Below are 21151 nucleotides of genomic sequence, written 5' to 3' on the forward strand. Positions count from 1 at the left end.
AAATCAAATAATTTTAAACAAATAATTCTGGATTAATTCTCTAGATTCTTATTCTTATAACGTTTAAATTAATAATTTCTTTTCTTTTAATCAATATCTTACTGATATAGGGGTACCCATTCGATTTGTCTCGAAATTTTTAAGTATTCGCACATTTTATGTAACATTCATGTATAATTTCGCGTATATATAATATATAACATTATTAAAAATTATAAAAATATTTTAGATACGTGAATTTGTGCATGTATTTTATTATACATATATATGAAATGGTATATACCTAAAAACTAATATTTCAAAATGGCGATGGATGTCCAATACCTGCAAATAGTTTCTTAAAAGAAACTAAAAATTAATGTTAATATCCCCAGCACCTAGAAATAATTTTTCAAAAAAGACAAATTATATTAATTAAAAATACATTCGTTCGTAATCATTTTTATCAAAAAAATTATACAAATTAATTACAATATAAAATTACTTGAAAAATTAAAATTTATACACAACGCTATATCCATATTTAATCTACTATTAAATCTTTCTGGCATTATATATATAGACAATAATAATATCAATCCTAATAATGATAGAACATTTTTAACGAAGAAAAGAAAAGATACATTTCGCTCATCTAAATATATATTATTTAAATTAATTCGACGTTAAAGAAGCGTATCGTCGTTGAATTACTACCGAAATCATTGCTTTCGGAAATTGCCAGGAAAACCTGGGATTAGTTCCTTCAATCTTACAATAAAAATTCCAAATTTTCAACAGGGCACCGAACTAGACGTCGCGAATGGATCTCACAAGAACCGGTGAGAAATAATTCTCCATGATGAAAATCGTTTCGACTCCTAGGCGGTACGAGCCACACAACTTTCATTAACGTTTATTTAACGGAAGGAACAATGATAACTCTTTTATTAAAACGACAATCTCGTCTAACAATAAGAACGCGAAAAAGAATGCGAGAAAAACACGGTGTTTTCGCAACAGTAATTTATTAATTTATTTATGAATATTTTCCGATACGAAAAAAAAAATTCGTAAATACAAATATAACTGAAAAAACAAATTATTAAATTCATAATAATTAACTCGCGATTCTATAATATCGAAGGTGATTGTTAAATTTTGTGAAGCTAATATTTAATCGTTGACATATCACATCGAATCTTCACTCTCTCTTATTCGACATTTATTTATATTTAATTAGCAATATTTAGGAATACTATCTAACGAGAGGGACAGCGATCAAATTCTTTTGTTAAAATGATAATCTTGTATGAGGATGCGAAAAGAACGCGGAAAGAACACGGTATTTTCGCAATCATAATTTAATAATTTATTTTAAGAATATTCAGTTCCGCGCGATATCGAATTCATAAATAAATAAAGCTAACGGAAAGCATATCATTAAATTTATAATAATTGACTCGCAATTCTGTAACGAAGGCGTCCGTCAAATTTTATAATGCTTATATTTAATCATTAATTTAGCATCGAATTTTTACATTTTATATAAAAATTTTCCGAATTTATTAATGACTCTTTGACATGAAAATACAAACAGTTACTCTTTTATGAATATTCCAAAAATATATACTTCAGAAACAAATACTTTAATTTAATGAATTACTATTATGTTAATTACTATTATGTAATCATTACACGTATACTTTCGATAATTTTTCGTGTAATTTGCATAAGAATTTACAATCGTAAATACAATTTCATATAATATAATTATAGTCATAATTGTATTGTATTTTACAATTAAAATATCAATGTTAGATTATAATTAAAATACAATTATAACTATTTATAATTTACAATTTACAATTTACAAATTTATGATGTTATCAATATCAAATAATAATATTCGATTTATTCAAATATTTAATAACATCGATATAATAATTTGATATTGATAGCATTAACATTTGGATTTAATATTATATTTGATTTAATACACATATATTTTTAAGTTTTAAAATAAAATATAACATGTTAAGATTTCTTAAACGTTAATAATTATGCAATTTCTTTAATATTTCTGAAGATAATTTTGATAATTTAAATTTCACTTTTAAAACATTTTTATTTTTAAAACATGTTATATTTATTTTTACAACGTTTTTAAAAATAAATTCAACTTAATGAAAATAATTTTAATTTACCCCTAGGATTATTGGAATATTAAAAGAAAGAATGAATCTTACTTAATAGCCCTAACAACCCTATTATTAAAGGATTCTAATAATTTTAATAGCTCTAACAATCCTACTATTACAGAATTCTAATGATCTTAAGAGACCTAACGACCCTAATATTAATAGAAGAATTTTAATGATTTTACTTAATAGCCTTAACAACCCTACTTCCTGATTAACTAAAATTATTCGAGATTTGAGGAACCTATCTCTAATCATCACCTTACCTAATCATGTATATATTTTAGTCAGGTGCCCTAACCGCGTACCCTAACCATACTCTTCAGGCCAGTTGAACCTACCTTTCGTTGATCCTGGCCACTTTCTTTCTCGATCTCTAATCAGAGATCAAAGAAGGAGATAATTACTCCTTCTTTTGCCGGATAAAGGGCAAAAGAGCGTGAAATATTTACGCTCATTTAGTAACGATCGTTCGATTTCACGATCGTTCGTTAAATATTGAATATAACTTTATTTTAACTGAAATAAAGCCAAATTACTACAAATTTCTATAAATTATATTTTATAATAAAATATAAAATTAATGTGTGTATTTATCATATTACAAATTATTTAATTAATTAATCATTTGGCTTTATATTAAGTTAAAGTAAAGTTTAAAAACAATATCTATAAACAAATTCTACGATGGATGAGCTATGAGCAATTAGAAAATAAGTGCGTATTATAAGAATAAATTAGCATCAAATATTGACAAAATTGATAATTGTTAATGGGTATCCTTTATTTAATAAATTAGACAAAATCTTTACAAAAAAATCTTTTCTTGATCTCTTCTTTTTTTAATTAATATTTCAATATATTTTCGCAATAGATGTAAAACATAAGTTCGAAAGAACTTATTAAAATTATTTAATTTAATTAATTTAATTTAATTATTTAATTTAATTTATTTAATTTAATCCATCCTAGCTCATCCATTTAAGGCAACGGATTTATCTACAATCTACAATCTACATCTACATCTACATCTGCAATCTCTACGAATCCGTTACCTTAAAGTTAAATAAAATTTTTTTTCACTCATCGGCACTGATGCGCAACAGCGGAGTTGTTGTTATCGAAGCTAGTTGTCTGTAACATACAAATATAAAATTCATTTATAATAATGTTCACAAAATGCAATTAATATTTTAAAAATTTTTTATCGCGCGAAATTTTATATCCGATGTGTAAAATAATAAGCAGATAAACACGCATGGAAAAATGTTATAAATTTTTGAAACTGTTTTTTAAATAGAAAATTTTATATGAATAAAAATCTTTCTTTTTAATTCATTTAAATAATAAGATCGAATTATTGTTCGTTTATAACAAGTTAACGATTTATAACAATTAATATATAAATAATAATATTCACCATCAGGTTGTTCCGCCGGTGCAGGATGCCTCTCCTAGGCCTGCTCCTCCTCTCAGATCATCAGGGTTGTTGCATCAATCTATAACATACAAAAGAAGATTCCAATGTAGCAGCGTTCAAAATAATTAATATTTCAAAAATTATTGTATACATTGAATTTTATATTCAATGCATATAATAATAGCAGATTAATAAAATAATTCTATAAATTTTAAAAAGCATTACTAATAATTCTCTTATAACTTTATAAAAGCTTACACCTTTACAAGATTATAGCTTTAATTTAAAAATCTTTTTCTTTAATTCTCTCTTACTTAAATATAAATAAAAAAATATAAATAAAAACATCAAATTAATTGTTGCGATTAACTGTTTAATTTAAATTATAATAAATATATTTAATATTTAATATATAATTACAAATAAATAAATTGCTTACCAGAAGGTTGCTCTGCCGGAGCCTGAAACCTCTCCTAGGCCTCCCCCTCCTCTCAGTCTTAGGCGCGCGATACTTAACAGCACTCCCGCACTCACGAGCGATATTTTTATATCGCTATTTTCGTTTTTTTACGCACGATACTAAACGGTTCCCGCACTATTTCGGTACGATAAAAAATTTTCTATTTGATCGCCCGATGTACATACTTAATATGTATATACTTTGAACGGCACTCCCGGTTTCGGTACGAGCGAAAATCCCATTTCACTTATGAGAATCAGTTTCGAGTCAACAGGTCGGGAATGCAACGATACAACGAGCAAGGACTAAGCCCAAACCGGAAAGAAGACGAAACGATTGACGGAAATAGAGGAAAATGAAGTTCACCAACTCTTTTTCGCGCATAATTATCCTATCTCGTATCGAACCTGGAACCGCTAAGCACGATTTCAGGTGCTCCGCCCGGACATATTATGCCTCCCGCGGTTGCTATATGCTACACCAGGCTAGTAGACGGCAAAAGAAGAGGATACCCACATTTTTTAAATGCTAACATTCAGCAATTTAGAAAATGGGGAGGCAACCTCTTTTACCGAGCGAAAATCGTGCCTAGGGGAATCCACTCGACTCCTCGACAGAGTTAACACACGCAGTGCGTGTGGCTGTAGACGAGCAAAGAGAAGGGACCCATTGACGATCATTCCGAGCAATCGATCGAGTTCTAACTAATTCGGGCCGAATCACTTGACGAAGCACGAAGCAAGAGTGTACGTTGCATAACAACGTGTGCAAACTCGAAACATCCCAGTTAGTTGGCATCGGAAGTAGAGACTCGTGACAATAAATGAAATTGGGATTTTATATGAAAAGTCCAAAAGTTCCGCGAAAACGCGACGACGCGAGAATACTACAACGCGAAAACGCGGTAACGAAGCGCTTGCCGTCCGCGGCACGTTGACGGCACCGACGACGCGAAAGGGTACTTAGCTTCCCATTCAGGCACCTTAAGATTTATCATAAATAGAAAAATTTAAGATAAACCTCAAGGCACCATCCAAGTACTAAGCCCTCCCACCGCGACAAGGTGTACCCCATGGGAAGGTTATATTATATATAATTTTATATATAATATAATACATAATTTGAAATTTATTTTGTAATATAGTACATAAATTTAAATTCGCAAATATAAACGATAAATAAAAATATAAAGGATAAGAGAACATCTATTATACAAAGCAATGTTCAAAATAATTGATTTTAAACCTAATTATTGCGCGCAATTAATTTTTACATTTTTACTTTTAAATAGATATATTTTAATATTATAAACTGCGTAATTACAAAATAATTTATATTTCTTAGATATAAACTTTTAAAAATCTGATAAAAAAAAATTTCTATTTTTTTATATATGAAATATTTAAATAAATATATTAATTTGAAATGTTTTATAAATCATAAAAGTATCTGAAAATATTAATTAATAAAAAATTTTATAAATGTTTTAATTATTTTAAAATAAAATGGAATATTATATTTTTTATAAGTATATGTATTATATATGTTACAATTTAAAATCACTATTAAATCACAATCAAAGAAATAAAACGAAACGAGAAATATGTATATTTTGAATATATATATTATTGATAAATAATTTATATATTGTTGCGTCCGCGGAACGCGGTATATATCGAACGCGATATATATCGAACGCGCGCGACACAATCGGCATACGCTGACGCTCGTGCACTCGTAAATAATAACGCGATTTAAGGTGCACAAGAATTTTAATAAATCGCGAGTAACATACAAGAATTCAGAATAATCGTAAAACGGATCACAAATAGACGCGCGTCCGCACAACTTGACAGCTGGGCTTAGACTCTCTGACAGTTGTTTATAACAATATCTTGACAACGCGCGCGAAAACGATCTTCTTCGAAAGAATTCAACGGGTGACGAATACATTCAGCGGGACGGGACGCGGGGACGCAACAATATAATAAATAATGAATGTGATAAATAATTTATATTAATGACTTACATCATATCTTATTGATCCATCCACTTCCAAAACCTCCTTTTTTCTTTTGCTTCCTTCGCTCTTTTCTCGTGGCACTTTAATCCTCGTTGCACTTACACTTATTCACGAAAAGTTCCTCGTTGCACTTGCAATTGTGTTTAGAGAAAGAATTTGATAATATATGAAACATCTCACATCACTACTTCACTGCTCAAGAGCCACTGAGCGAATGATCGTAAGTCAAGAACATTACCGCGGTACTGTTTATATCGCCAGGGTCGACTATGTAAAGAAAGAATTTGATAATATATGAAACGTCACTACTTTATTGCTCAAGGTTACTGTGCGAATGATAATAAAGCCGTGTAACGTATTAACAATAGCACGATACTGTTTATCAAGGTCGAATACGGTGTTATTGATAATTCTCTCGTTGCCGAAATATTTTCTGTAATATAAAATATTCGCGCGCGGAATATTAAATTATAGAAGTATTTTAATTTATTGATTTAAATTGATTATTTTTTAACAATTTATCACGGAGCCTTTCGTTATGCTATTTATTTGCATCTATAATTCGATTGTTTTATATATACTTTGTATTCTCTCATAATCCAAATTATTTTTAGATTTTCAAGTAGAACGATAAAGTAACACGGATGAAATATATTTGTGACTCTAGGTATTGAAATAATAATTATTGTCCGTAAAGATCGCAACGATCGAAGCAATTATTTAACATTTTGGATTCCTATCATTTAATCGATTCTCGATTAAATTGTACATTGTTTAATTAACAAGGATTGTTAAAATTTAAGGTATTGGTCGAAATATAATTAATTCTAATATTGTTAATGAAATATAATAAGCATCAATGATCGAAAGTTCATAACATAATTAAGTCTCTTATCCCCTTTTATGTATATTTTGTTTCAATTTTTAATCACGGTAATGAATGATTGCGATTCGATAAAGATTTATAGTTGCGATACAGTTTCATGTCGTGAATTAATTTTTAATTAATTAATTTATATTAATATTTAAAGCAAATTATGTTTCGATACTAATCGTAATCGTGTTTAGTAAAAAAATTACAATACAATACGAAGCGTTTCTCATCACTACTTTATTACTCGAGAGTCACCGTGCGAATGATGACAAAGCTGTAATGTAGCGCGCTACTGTTTATATTTTATATTGCCAAAGTCGAACACCGTGTTATTGATAATTCTCTCGTTGCCGAAATATTTTCTGTAATATAAAATATTTGCGCGAGGAATATTAAATTATAGAAGTATTTTAATTTATTGATTAAGATTAATTGATCATTTATTAAACTATTCATCACTCGTGAAGTCTTTCGTTATGCTAATTATTTCCATCTATAATTCGATTGTTTTACTTCGTGTTCTCTCACAATCCAAATTATATTGAGATTGTCAAGTAGAATAATAAAGTAACACGAATGAAATATATTTGTGACTCTAAGTATTAAAATAATAATTATTGTCCGTAAAGATTGCAAACATCGATGTGATTATTTAATATGTTGGATTCCTATCACATTAAATCGATTCTCGATCAAATTGTATATTGTTTAATTAACCAGGATTGAGAAAATTTAAAACATTGGTCGAAATATATTTAATTCTAATATTGTTAAAGAAATATTATAAGCATATAATAAGCATCGTTGATTAAAAGATCATAATATATTTAATTCTCTTTTTCCCTTTCATGTATCCCCTGTTTCAATTTTTATTCGCAGCAATGAATGATTACGATTCGATAAATATTTATCGTTGCGATACAGTCGTTTCATGTCGTTTATCAAAAGTTAATTAATTTTTAATTATTAATATTTATAGCAAATTATGTTTCGATACTAATCGTAATCGTGTTTAGTACAAAAATTACAATATACGAAGCATTTCTCATCACTACTTTATTACTCGAGAGTCACCGTGCGAATGATGACAAAGCCGTAATGTAGCGCGCTACTGTTTATGTTTTATATTGCCAAAGTCGAACACCGTGTTATCCATGGGTTATATATACGTTATATTGCATGGTAATTTAGAATGAATCACTATCCAGACAATGAAAAAAGAACAAACAATGTTTGTTATATGTGAAAATAATATATAAATATGATAAATAATAAAATTACTTACCGCATATGTGTGTGTGTGTGTGTGTGTTTCGTACATTGCCCAATGCTTTTCCAGATCTTTTTTTTTCTCCCTTGTATATATTCTTCACTATTTTCTGGTGGCACTCATCCGCGTATATATATATATAAATACGATTAATTACAATTAGTAGAATACGATTAATTACCATAAATATATCTAATACGTGGGACATTTTGCATGCTATTCTCGATCGCGGAATAATCATATGAAATTCGCACTTTGTTATATCATAAGAGCAACATTTATACGAGATTAAAATTAATAATATAGCAGTAATAAGCAGAGCGAGTAGCACTAGTACTGTTGATGTATGTATATATAGTATGTATGCATAAAATACAAATCTCGTAAAATCAAAAATTAAAGTAATGAAAAATTGTGATATAACTATTGTTTAATTAATAATTAATTTATACTTGCTTTTTAGAAAAATTTAATCAAAAGATACTTGTTAATTATAATAATTATAACGAATTATGTTGCAATATTAGTCACGATCGGGTTGGAAAAAGAATTTGATAATATACGAAGCGTTTCGCACACTATTACTTTATTATTATTCGAGTGTCACCGTACGAATGATGACAAAGTCGTGACATGTATAGCGCGCTTGCTATACGTCGCCAAGACCAAACATAATATTATTGATAATTCTCTGCCGAAACATTTTACGTACTACATATACACGCGAAATTTTAAATTATAGAGGTATATTTTATTTTAAATTAATTATTAAACGATTGATGTATCACGGAACCTTCTCATACAGCACAGAATATTGCAGCAATATTATTAATATTGTTGTAACATTGCAGCAACATTGCAATATTGCCGCAATCAGGGTTGGGAAGTAACGCGTTACTTGTAACGCCGTTACCGTTATAGTTACTTTCTTTTGGTAACGGACTGGTAACGGCGTTACATTTTTTTTCTGTAACTGTAACGATAACGTAGTTACATTTTTTTAGTAACGATAACGAATTTAACAGTTACTTTTACCGTTACTTTTCATATTTTGAAAATACTTATGACATCGTATTTCTGTCATATTCAATTTTTAGTCATCGACCGACATTCATATAAAATTTGATAATATTTCGGATGAAATTTATTACTCTGAGAGGTGTCTGAGAAGCTGATACGACAATCTACGAATTTAAAAAAAATACTAAAAGTTCTGATAGCACTTTTTATAGTTCTACAGTTCCTGATAAAAATTAAAGAGTTCCGCATTCCTTATATTGAAAAATCGAAATCGAAAATTTTATATTAATACTAAAAATTTTATATTAATACTTTAATAAAAAGTATTACCAAAGTAAATTTTTTACTTAATTCTATCTTGTTTTAACATTAAAAGTAACGGGAAAAGTAACGAATCGTTACTTTTGAAGTAACGGTAACGAGTTACTTTTAAAAAGTAACTTTCCCATCCCTGGCCGCAATATTACTGCAATGTTCTGTGCTGTATGGGTTTTGTTATCCTAATGATTTGAATTTATTCGATTGTTTTACCGCGCTTTTCCGAAGTCAAATTTTATAATATTTAGTTTTGCATTTTAAAAGACTGACATAGAGCGAGCTAAATAAATAAATAAATAAATAAATAAATGATGTTGAGAGAAGAAAAAGAAGACACATAAATAAATAAATAATAGCGTGAAAAGAGAAAACATAATAATATTTTTATATAATAAATTATTATTAATTAATTAAATTATTTATATTTTTATTTATATTATTTATATTATCAGAGAGACATATATATTACCCTCTGAGAACATTCGTGGACATTGGCTTTATAGTTCATGTCCACGTTTTTAATGTCCACAGAGGGAGTATCGCTTTCAGAATCACCTAAAAGCGGGCCATGACATCTCTCAGTCTTCTCTCTGCCAGTATAGTATAGAGTTCATTGCATTTACTACTATGAATGATACGAATGATGTTATGATAAGTATATACGATACTTTAATACACTTGCGGTATCCGCATATCACTAACGCGGAGTCAAAAGACTTGGAAAAAACAATTCTTAGTGGTGAAAATCGCATTTGCTTACTCTCTTGGCTTCTGACAGAGAAATCGTCATCAATCAACGTACATTTAGAAAAGCTGAAGGATGTTGCCTTGGAAGGTATCCTTATCTTTCTCTATGTCTCGATTGTAATTTGATGGTGTATTTATTTCCAATTAAACCTGGAATAATATTTCTATTTATTATTCTTTATTATTCTATAATAAAAATTTGTGTATACAATAATATAATAAACACAATATTATATCTATAACATAATAAAAATAGTATATATCTTTTTAGATCAGTTGTTCGAATACTACTCTCAGATTGGAATTTGTAATAACAAGAATATATTATTGGTTTGTTTATAAAATAACACATTTTGTTATGTATAAGATATTGATTATTATTATTAATATATTAAAGATATTTTTAATTTTATTTTAGGGTAAATGTTCCTTGAAAGAACAGCTACCAACTTTAAGATTATTATTGGATTTTATGAGAGAAGTACACATGAAACCCCTTGCGAATATAAATGATATAGAAAAAACATTTGTGGATATTACTAAGGTATGTTATATGTAAGGTATGTTAATATTGAATGAATATATAATATAAATCTATTTATATATATTGTGGTTATTAATGTGTATATATTTTTTGTTTAGCTGTGTATTGATGATATTAATCAAATACCTTCTCTTTCTGTTAAACCAAAAATAAGTTATGCTGAAAGTATTAAATATTTCAAAGAAAATGAAACAGACGTATCGAATAACGATTGCGAAGATATTAAAACTATTTTGGCTGAAGATTCACATGTAGAGGTACGAAAGAAAAAAGAATTATTAACGAAATTAAAAACATGTCTAAATTATTATTTTGTATAAATATTATAGACTGATGACAAACCAATTAACGATGAACAGAATGCACTGTTTGAGAAGGAAAAAGAGAAATTTATAGAAGCATTTCAGACAATTTCATCTTGGCCAGTACAAACTGGGAATTTAAATAAAGATATTTCTGATTCCATTTGTTCAGACATTAAAAGCATATGCTCTGATTTCTACACATTAAAAAAGGTAGGAAAATTTTAGATTTATTGTATAATTCACTGCATAATGTAATGTTAGTCAATGTCAAAGTATATCTCTAATCATATTTGTGCAGATACTGCGAGCAAAAGATGAAATATGTAATATGAAAAATTTAGCAATATTACCGAAGACAACTACACCCTTAAATAAAGTTATAGAAGATATAGTTGTTCATAATGAAGAACTCGAAAATTGGAATATGACAAACAATTGATTTTATATTTATACACAATTTTTGCTATAATCATTAAGTGTAATTAATTGATATGTAATTCAAAAATTTGTAATATACAAGATGTAGAAAAATCTATAAATTGTATCACACATGCATTATTGGAAATTTTTATGTAAGATACAGGGAGATATATTGATAATAAGAATAGAATAAAACAATTGTCTTTATATTTTTATATTTGTCAATACATGTTTCTAGTATTTGACAATTTAAGATCTAGGTCGCTCTTTCTTCTCTTTGTAGAGAGCTAATAGAGAAACATTTGCAACCTTCACCACTTTGAATCGTACTCCAGGAATATCACCAACAGCATGACCCTTACGACCGAAACCTGCCACTAAAACTTCGTCATTTTCCTCAATGTTATTGAGACAACCGTCCCTTGGTACAAAAGCTGTGATCTTTTTTCCATTTTTGATCAGCTGTACTCTGACACACTTACGGATAGCAGAATTTGGCTGTTTGGCTTCTACTCCTCTATTAAAAAATAAAATACCAATAAGTTATACTAAAGTTATACTAAATGCAAATTTTACATATAATAGTACAAACTACATACACTTTTTCTAAAACAATTCCTTTAGCATGGGAGGCACCACCAAAAGGATTAGCCTTCCATCTGGTTCCCAAATGTGCCTTTTTGTAGTCTTTATCGTTCCATCGCTGCTCACGTCTATGATTCACGTGCTTGCGCGCCGTGCGAAGACCTCTAGGTTTACCTACAATGCAAAATGAGTAACTTAATGGTTATGTTCTGCATAGACTATTTTTCTAAACATTCTATATCGTCAAGCATTGTTTGTAAATAGAAATATTAAAAAAGTATCTCCCTATGTATAATATAAAAGCATCATTAATATTCATGATAATCGACATTAATATCTCTGATAGTATCGGTATACTTGGAAGACACGCTAGAAATACCGAATCACAGAAAAAATATACGATGCACATATTTATAAATATTAATAACAAAGAAAATATGGTCAAAAAATATATTAGCGAAGAATTCTTCAAAACTGACATTTTTACAATCGTTTCTTCAAAAATACGATAATTTTACAGAAAAATTCTTTTAACATACCCATGCTTGGTGTGCTTTATAACCGGAAAGAGTCAATCGTCCATGGGCATGGATACAAATGTAGTGGTGAATTCAAATGCATCATATCCGTTGTACAGAATCCGATAGGAGGATTTGCATTCTAGGGACTCTAGTGAAGAGTAATAGGGACTTTAACTAAGGGTAACATTGCACCTGTGGTATAAATTTGTCGAACGTACTGATTGGCTGACGGATAGAGAATTTCTAAGGCCCATTCTACAATGAGTCATTAGTCACTAGTTGTAAGCAAATTGACCAATCACAGTCGATTATTGTCGAAAATAATCGACTGTGATTGGTCAATTTTACGACCAACGACTAACGATTCATTATAGAATGGGCCTAAAATTTTGAAAGTTACTTGCGATATTGCAATAATGTGTAGTTTAATACGGGCTTTATGCACATCGTATGCAAAATTGTCTGAATAAACGCTATGGAATAATATGGAATAATTAATAGTAGTAATATGAAAAAAATTAATTTTTTAAGGTAAAAAAATATCTGAATCGAATATAGAATTCATTGTAATCAATTGTAATACATTGTTATCGATTGATTTGTATCTTACGCAAAACACGTTACGCATATAAATATATGTACACTTTATATAATCATAATAATATAAAACATACGCAGTAGACGATTGCGCAAACAATGTCGATGTTCTGAAATAAATCTTCCTTTTTTTTTTCTAAATTAGGGTCTATCCACAGACAGACTTCCATAAATTGATCAATCGTTTCCTATCGGAAAGTTGACCAATCGCGTATCCGTATCCAAAAACTACCCAATCATATGTCTGTGTGTAAGGGGCGCCATATTACCATGGCTCAAATTACGCACGTCATTGCGCACGCAACCCGTCTGAATGGATCTTTACGATATTTTATACTTTTGTTTCTTCCCCTCTCTCATCGTCTCAACTACTCACATTACATTCGAAGCTATCTATTGTTCTCTACGTGTAACGTACCAGCCTGTAGGACCAAATTTCCCTAATGACTGACCAATAAAATTATTCACGCATTGGTAATATTTTAATACTTCGGTGCTAATAAATACCGTAAAAATCCAGCACACACAGTGCTTTTTGATCTTTTATCATCTCTCTTTTATCGTGTCGTAAGAACTATAAGGTATTGTTGATCCTAGACGTATTAATTATTTTTTGTCAACTTTATATCAACTCCATTAAAGTGCGGGCTTTTAGATTCTTATTTCAATTTCTATCCATATTTTTTTTGTGAATTCACCTAAAATATTAATACAAGTATTTGTAAGTAAAACAACCTATTCGCTATCTCTTTGTTTTCCGGAAATTCAGCGCTTAAGCTTCTCTCTTTAAAGTTACTATTTCCAAGAAAGTAAACATGTAAGATTTGCACTCTATTTTCGAGACAACGAATTTTTCACGAATTCGTACGCGGGATTGTTATCAAAACGATCTCGGGAATACCTTTTCGGGAATGAAGAGATATCGCGAAACGGCAATTACATCATTGCACAAGCCATGGATAGATTTCACCTGGTGAAATCGCGATATTACTCGCGTCAGAAATGTGTTTCGTGATAAAAATTGTATATTACTAATTTAATATGTTATTATTTAACAGGAGGTCATTCAAGACAGTTTGGGGAGCGTTAGGTTATATGTAGATTGGCGGTAACGTCTGAATTCAAACTCGATCTGAATGAAATCATGGATATGGAGATTATCTGTATTTCTTCCGACGACGAGACGAATTCGCAAAAGGTTTAGTAGAACTTTAATAAAACTTCTCTCTTTCTCTTTATATATATATATATATATATATATATATATATATATATATATATATATATGTCTTATATACTCTTTCGATATATACTTTTTATTCATGATTTGATTTAAAATTTATTGGTGTAGGAAAATAAGAAGACGAAATTAGATAATACTTCCTTCACTTGTGAAAAGCTAGAAACTTTATCTAGCGATGATGAAAAAGTAGAAGGAAATAATTTAAAACGAAAAATGTTGACAACAGATACAGAAGAGAAAATTCATAACAATATGGAAAAGAAAAAAAAATTGAACACAAGTCAAAATACAGTTATGGCAATAGTTGAAACTATATTTAAGCCTGACTTATATCATATATCTAATAATTCTGATAAGTCTGGTACTGTACAACCAAACAAGGATCAAGAAATAATTGAAAAGCCAAAATTGGTTATAAAAGAGAAGAAAAAGATATCGTATGTTGCACATGATGTTTTTCCGCTATTTATAAGTTTATGCCTTCAAAAAAGTAAGGATAAGGATAGGAAAGATATGGAAAAAATTGTTAATAAATTAAAGAGACGTTACGAAGAGTTAGATCCGGAATACACCAGTTCAGAACATTTTGTTTCGTTTTTAAATGAAAAGCGTGCAGCCATTATGAAAAATGATAAAAAAATATATATATATATAGAAGAAGTAATGAATGAGCTGAAAAGAAAATTCAAAAAGAAATCCCATATATTGCCATCTAAAGAAACCTACGATGCAATTCCCTCTACTTCATATGCTGCAAATAATTTATCAGTTAATAATGCAGCAAAATCGGATTATAGCAATGATAATGAGGAAACTGCAAGTCCTCGGACAAACGATAAAATTAAATTAATATCACAAGCCATGACAAATTGTGAAAGAATAATTAAAAAATTGGAAGAAGCAGAAGTTGATTTCGATAAAGAGGACAATAGTACTTATATAAAAGTTGAAAGATATAAACAAAGGATGGTAGAATTATATAACAAATATTGCGAATTAACGGGAGAAAATGCTGATGCGGGGCGTGTATATTTGCGTCCCAAGCATATAAATTCAACTCGTATTGTTGCTGTTGATCAAGCTATTACAAATTTCATTAATTCCAAAATCGCCCGACGAAATAAGATAAAGAAGACAGAAACTCTTACAGATGATGTAATATTCCCTGATTATAGAGATATCTTGGAATGTGTTAGTAGATGTAATGATAAAAGAAATTTAGGCTTAGATACAGATAAACAAAAAGAAATGGGTAAGATATGTATCACTTAGTATTTACTTACTTTTATGTATATGTGCGTGCGTGTGTGTGTGTGTGTGTGTATAGATATCGTAATTTAATGTTATATTTTAAATATTTTATTTGTTATATTTAAATATATTTAATTGTTATATTTATATGTTTGTTATTTTGATATATATCTTGCAGCAAGAAAAGCTTTCCTAGAATTAGGAGAACTTTTACAACGCACAAGACGTAACGATTATTGGGATACTTTTTCTTTGTATTTTGAAAACGCGGGAGAAGATCCAGCTATAAAAGATAAAGACTTAGCAAAGAAATTAACCGATAATCGCACCGAAGGCGAAAAAAGATTAGCTGCCGTATTTGACAAATATACAAAGAAACAAGAAGAAATAAAGGAGCAAAATGATATTGAAACAACTTCAGAGGAAGAAGAAGATGAAGAAGGTGAAAGTGTTGTGGATGATAAGATAAAGGATGATATATCTGTGGCTAGTTTAAGTGAAGAGGACAGTGATAATGAGGAGAATATAAATGGAAAAATTAACAAAGAGAACAAAGTTAACAAAGATGACAGATTGCTTGTAAAAAATGGTATGAGTAATATAAATACAATAAATATATATCGGAAAACGGATAAAGTTACATCAAATAAAACTCTATTAGATACATCGCAACAGAAATACAATGAAAAGGATAAAATAAAAACTCCGATAAAAGAGAATAATATGGTGATATCTAAGAATAAAAATCAAGCAACTGAGAAAATTGTACATAAAGTATGCAATAATAATATTGTGGCAAAGAATGTGGATATAGATGCAGAAACACCAGCGGATTCATTACCAACATGTTCTACAGTAGACTGCACAAGTAATATTAATAGGATTGAAGGTTTGTGAATTTAAGTTTTCACACAAAAAATGAGAGAAGTCGTAGACATATATTTTACGTGTATGTTGTAGAAGATCTACCTGAGGTGATAACAGAAGACATGTCCAAAGTGATACCTGGTCCTGTAATACCTGTAATAGAAACGGTAACAGAGGATGTAGCGGATGTAATACCTGGTGCTGTAGCAGAACCAATAACGGAAGATGTCACAGAGGTGACGATTACAGGTGATGAAACAGAGGTAATAACAGATGATGCGACAGATGTAATTGTAACCGAGAATCAACGGGAAGAAGAAAAGAAGCCTCTATTGCGAGTACGATCATTTGCAAAACCTCCTACAACTTGGGAGGTGGATAGTCGACAGAAAATAGTTAAGATCGCTCAAGAAAATGCATCAAAAGCACCAAATCAACTCAAAGATGTAGTTGATCTGACCAATAATGCAATTAATAAACCATTACCAGTTATTAATAAGACATTGCCCGTTACCAAGTGTACTATACAACTTGGAAACAAGATACTTCCTGTGGTGAAAAGTCAAAGATTGCTTATACCGTCAAATAGGAATATAATCAGTGTTCAAAATATTACAAATAATTATCTAAAGGTAAATACGCAAAGTGGACAAACACCTAAGCGCGATATTTGTGTTCAGTTGCCATCTGCTCAAACAGACACTACTCGACAAAATCAACCACAAAACCCTACCATCATGAGAAATGAGGTGCCCTTTAGAGGAAACGAAACGATATTACGAATTATTCAACAAGGTAAGCCGATTATTGTATCCAAAAACTCGACAGTGCAATCTGTTTCAAACCAAATAAATGTGCATTTCTCGAAGATAAAACCAAAATGACTAAATGAACCTATAATAAGGGCTATCTTTTTAGATCATTGTTACACGAAAACTAATATAAGCTAATAAATATTTGGGTGTTAATTATTTCTACTATACAAATCAATTATTTCTATTATGTAAAATATATGTGATTTATAAGTCAAATATATTGATACATTAATATAATTCTTAATAAATTTTATTAGCAAATTCAAATTGTATTTTAATTAGTATATTGAACATAGCGTCTTATAAGAAATATTTTAGCTTATTGTAACATGAAATGTTTTAACTTCATATTCTTCAAATAGTCATATCAGGTTGAAGACACTTTATTATTAATTTAGCGAGATGATAATTTGGATCCAAGAATTTCTCCACTATGTCGAAATGGTCAATGTTGTTTCGAAGTAACAAATATTCCACATTATCCACTATAGGAATAATTTTCTGAAACAATAATATAATCTTAATTTTTTTGTATGATTTTTTCTTCTTATGATATTTGGTGCACATTAATATTTAATTTAATACCTTGGCATATTCGCGTGATTCATTTACAAATACAGGAGTATCACATTCCCCTACAGTCACGATAACTTTCAAACCACTGATATAACGATCTTTCGCTTCATTAAGAGTAAGCAAACTCCAGTTTTTAATTTCCTCTCTAAAATGTTAAGAAAGTGTAATGTATACGATGTTGTATTAAATATTTTATAGATACATCAAAAATGTTTACTCAGTAAGCTGAAGAGCTATCCCAAAACTGATGTCAACTAGAGGTTTTATGTTATAAATGCCACCTATTAGAACGATTTCCTTTAATAGTGCAAAATATCCTTCCTGTGTCATGCGATTGATCCAATCGTCATCATGCAACAGAGTTGCAGCCAAATGCGCCCCAGCACTATGTCCAGCGATACATATGCGTCTGTAAGCATTATTTAAACATATAGTTGAAATTTATTTTTTACAAGAATACGTATAAATCTGATATACAAATATAATGAAAGATTGAAAGTAACATACTTGGAGCCTGAATCGGCTGCATATTTTAATATTTGTTCGACCGCCGATTTTATCTGCGCTACTATATCTCCAAGTTTAACTAAAATAGAAGAAAATACAATCATACTATTTTAATATAAATAATCTTTTAATAAAATTTATATCTAATATAATAATAATTTGCGAATCTGTAATACTTTCATATATTTTTTGTATCTAAATTTCTTAAGTTTCAGAAATAGAAAACATCAATAAAATTTAATGTAATTTTTTACCATTCGGACACAGATCGTATCCAATCGTGATTACTTTGATCTTGTTTTCAACAAACAAGGGTACCGCGAATCCACATAAATCCTTGCTGAATTCCTGCCAATATCCACCATGGATAAAGACAAATATTGGTGCATCTAAGATACACAACTATCTTTTAGTATCTATGTTTTTAATAATTAATAAATAAGATTATATTGTGATTGGATGTGAATGTAAAATATCGTTATTAGAAAGTAACAAATTTAACAGCTTACAAAGACATTGGACGAAGATATTAACATTTCCATTAATAACAGTTTATTTTTAATAGTCGCATACTATTTTATTTCAAATTAGGTGAATTTAATTGAAACGTTATTAACATGTATATATAAACATTTATCATTGAAAGGATATAAAACTTATAGGTCATATAACAAAATTATTTCAACATAACATATATATATCCTCAGATGTTGACAAACAAAAAATCTATTTCCAATAAATAAGATGGAATTTCTTAGATCGGAATAGAGTGTTTTTCTTGCAAATTGCATTTACATGTATCTATAAATAAATGATATATAACTTATAAATTATTCATTCCTTCAATACGCAAACCTGTTAAATGATTATATAATTCACGCTTTTATAAACAAGTAATAACAATTTAATTGAATTTATCAGTTTGAAATAAAGTAATATGTGATGTCAAAGTAAATTATTAACGGAAATTTTATTTGCTCCTTATTTAGCCTTTTAATTTATATCGTCCGAGAGCCTATACCTTCTATAATTTATCTTATTTATTTTTTTTATTCACTTGCATTTCAAGTAATGCCATGTGTCTTATTATAGAATTGTTATGTACCTTCAGGTAAATCGGTGCCGTATATATCGTATTTTGTACGCTCCGTAGTGTCGTATGGCACATTAAGTTCGCATTTTAGAGTTTTCTGAGCCTTTCCCGTAACTGTAATAATAAATAAAAAACGAGTTCCTTTAGTAATAAAATGGTATCGGACAAATTTTCACACACAGTGTATGAAATCAGGAAAACTTTAATAAAGTTTACGCCAAATTTATCGCAATGTGATTACTTTATAAGCTTGCAGTAAAAAGAGCTTGATGTAAAACTGCTATATTACTTTTTGCGCAAAATGTGAAGAATTGCTGACACAACTCTTCAGATCCATATCGTTTACTCCATTCGCTCGGGGTATACAGTCGTTCGCGTTCCTAAAAGAAAAGAAAGAGACAAATATTATGCTACGTCATTTCGGTGCTTTTCAGCAAGAATCGTGTGAATCAATCTTGACAAGACTACCTACAGACATAGCCATCCTCGATCAACAGTCTGCTGACTCTTCAGGAATATTGCGGATTGTTGTTCACAGCGAGGCTCGTTAGAAACTGCTTCAGGGATACCTCTCCAAGCACTTTCTTGGCTTTGCGTGTCACTGTAAATATTTCGCTCTAGTACATTCCATCGCGTAAGTAAAGAAGGAGTGATATAATTAAACTGCAGTATGGGTATATTTGTTTCTATGTGTATAAGTTATCATATCAGCGGCTAATTGGTTTTTTTTTTTTACGAGAGTCTTATCATGGAATGTTGAAGCTTATATTCGCGAAATATATAAAGATCACTGCAAAATTGTGTTTTTTTTTTTTTTTTTTTTTAATGGAGTGGACGGTTTTTTATCAATGTTTTATAACATAAAAAATTACAAATTATATAAATTACGAATTAAAATTGTTGACGTATATAGATTGCGCCGCTATCAGAGGAAACAGATTTTTCATTATATGTATTTTTACATATTTTAAGATATTATTTAGTTTTTTTTTTTTTTTTTTAGATAATTGTATCACACATTTTTTGAGCTATGTAACTTTTAGTGGAATCAACAAAGTCACAACATGAAAAATTATTACTAATTATTATTATTTTTCTCGAGTAATGAGTAGATTTTTAACAAAAATAACCAATATAACTATGTATTTTTTATATGATTAGATTTTTAATAAAAATAACTAAATAATTATATTTTCCATAATTGCATGTTTTTTTTAGGAATTTACATGAGAAACCATGGTGAAGACTGAAATTTATTTTATATAAATAAGACGTACATGTGTGTGTGTGTGTGTGTGTGTATATATTGAACACACCTTCGTCAATCAGTATGTAAATTATTTTAACCGACAAGTGAAGTATATTCACTCTTTTGCAAAATGAAGAAAATTAAATAATATTTACATATATTTTATATATTTATAAAACACATATATATTTTAATATACAGGGTGTCGCAGACCACCCGTATCAGCCGAATATCTCAAAAACTGAGCGCGACAGACAAAAATATTT

At 29.2% G+C, this 21151-nt stretch overlaps 4 protein-coding genes and 1 long non-coding RNA gene across 11 annotated transcripts; 2 read left to right on the forward strand and 3 right to left on the reverse strand.

Annotated features, from left to right (window-relative positions):
- Positions 1 to 3138: 3138 nt before the first annotated feature.
- LOC145971517 (uncharacterized) lies at positions 3139 to 4117 on the reverse strand. Its single transcript, XR_014438893.1, has 3 exons — positions 4040 to 4117; positions 3601 to 3679; positions 3139 to 3314 (listed from the first exon to the last, which is right to left on the reverse strand). It is a non-coding gene; the product is annotated as an uncharacterized LOC145971517 (long non-coding RNA).
- Positions 4118 to 10140: 6023 nt separating this feature from the next.
- Positions 10141 to 12048, forward strand: LOC145971825 (uncharacterized). 2 transcript variants are annotated; one of them, XM_083099885.1, is made up of 6 exons: positions 10141 to 10400; positions 10584 to 10642; positions 10731 to 10856; positions 10955 to 11113; positions 11186 to 11371; positions 11460 to 12048. In XM_083099885.1, exons 1-6 carry the CDS (start codon positions 10193 to 10195, stop codon positions 11598 to 11600), a joined length of 879 nt encoding a protein of 292 aa, XP_082956011.1. In that variant the 5' UTR covers positions 10141 to 10192; the 3' UTR covers positions 11601 to 12048. The 2 variants fall into 2 exon arrangements, with proteins under 2 accessions (XP_082956011.1, XP_082956012.1); XM_083099886.1 differs by lacking the exon at positions 10584 to 10642 and having other exon boundaries at positions 10239 to 10400.
- On the reverse strand, positions 11780 to 12827 carry Rps23 (ribosomal protein S23). Its single transcript, XM_083099887.1, has 3 exons — positions 12706 to 12827; positions 12181 to 12340; positions 11780 to 12098 (listed from the first exon to the last, which is right to left on the reverse strand). Exons 1-3 carry the CDS (start codon positions 12707 to 12709, stop codon positions 11831 to 11833), a joined length of 432 nt encoding a protein of 143 aa, XP_082956013.1. The 5' UTR covers positions 12710 to 12827; the 3' UTR covers positions 11780 to 11830.
- Positions 12828 to 13622: 795 nt separating this feature from the next.
- On the forward strand, positions 13623 to 17727 carry Daxx (Daxx-like protein). Of its 6 annotated transcripts, XM_083101203.1 has the most exons (6): positions 13706 to 13865; positions 14343 to 14482; positions 14636 to 15779; positions 15957 to 16367; positions 16440 to 16667; positions 16739 to 17727. In XM_083101203.1, exons 2-6 carry the CDS (start codon positions 14429 to 14431, stop codon positions 17527 to 17529), a joined length of 2628 nt encoding a protein of 875 aa, XP_082957329.1. In that variant the 5' UTR covers positions 13706 to 13865; positions 14343 to 14428; the 3' UTR covers positions 17530 to 17727. The 6 variants fall into 6 exon arrangements, with proteins under 6 accessions (XP_082957325.1, XP_082957329.1, XP_082957323.1 ...); XM_083101199.1 differs by having other exon boundaries at positions 13623 to 13758; positions 15957 to 16667; XM_083101197.1 differs by having other exon boundaries at positions 15957 to 16667.
- Positions 17695 to 20285, reverse strand: Kfase (kynurenine formamidase). The gene is made up of 8 exons (XM_083101211.1): positions 20109 to 20285; positions 19926 to 20016; positions 19649 to 19750; positions 18798 to 18932; positions 18544 to 18622; positions 18254 to 18445; positions 18046 to 18181; positions 17695 to 17961 (listed from the first exon to the last, which is right to left on the reverse strand). The coding sequence occupies exons 1-8, from the start codon at positions 20118 to 20120 to the stop codon at positions 17815 to 17817; spliced, it is 894 nt and encodes a 297-aa protein (XP_082957337.1). The 5' UTR covers positions 20121 to 20285; the 3' UTR covers positions 17695 to 17814.
- Positions 20286 to 21151: the final 866 nt, after the last annotated feature.

Source organism: Camponotus vicinus, unplaced genomic scaffold (genome assembly GCF_025532165.1).
Source record: "Camponotus vicinus isolate PSW18456_S1 unplaced genomic scaffold, iyCamVici1.0 SCAF_5, whole genome shotgun sequence".
In the NCBI taxonomy this organism is placed as follows: domain Eukaryota; kingdom Metazoa; phylum Arthropoda; class Insecta; order Hymenoptera; family Formicidae; genus Camponotus; species Camponotus vicinus.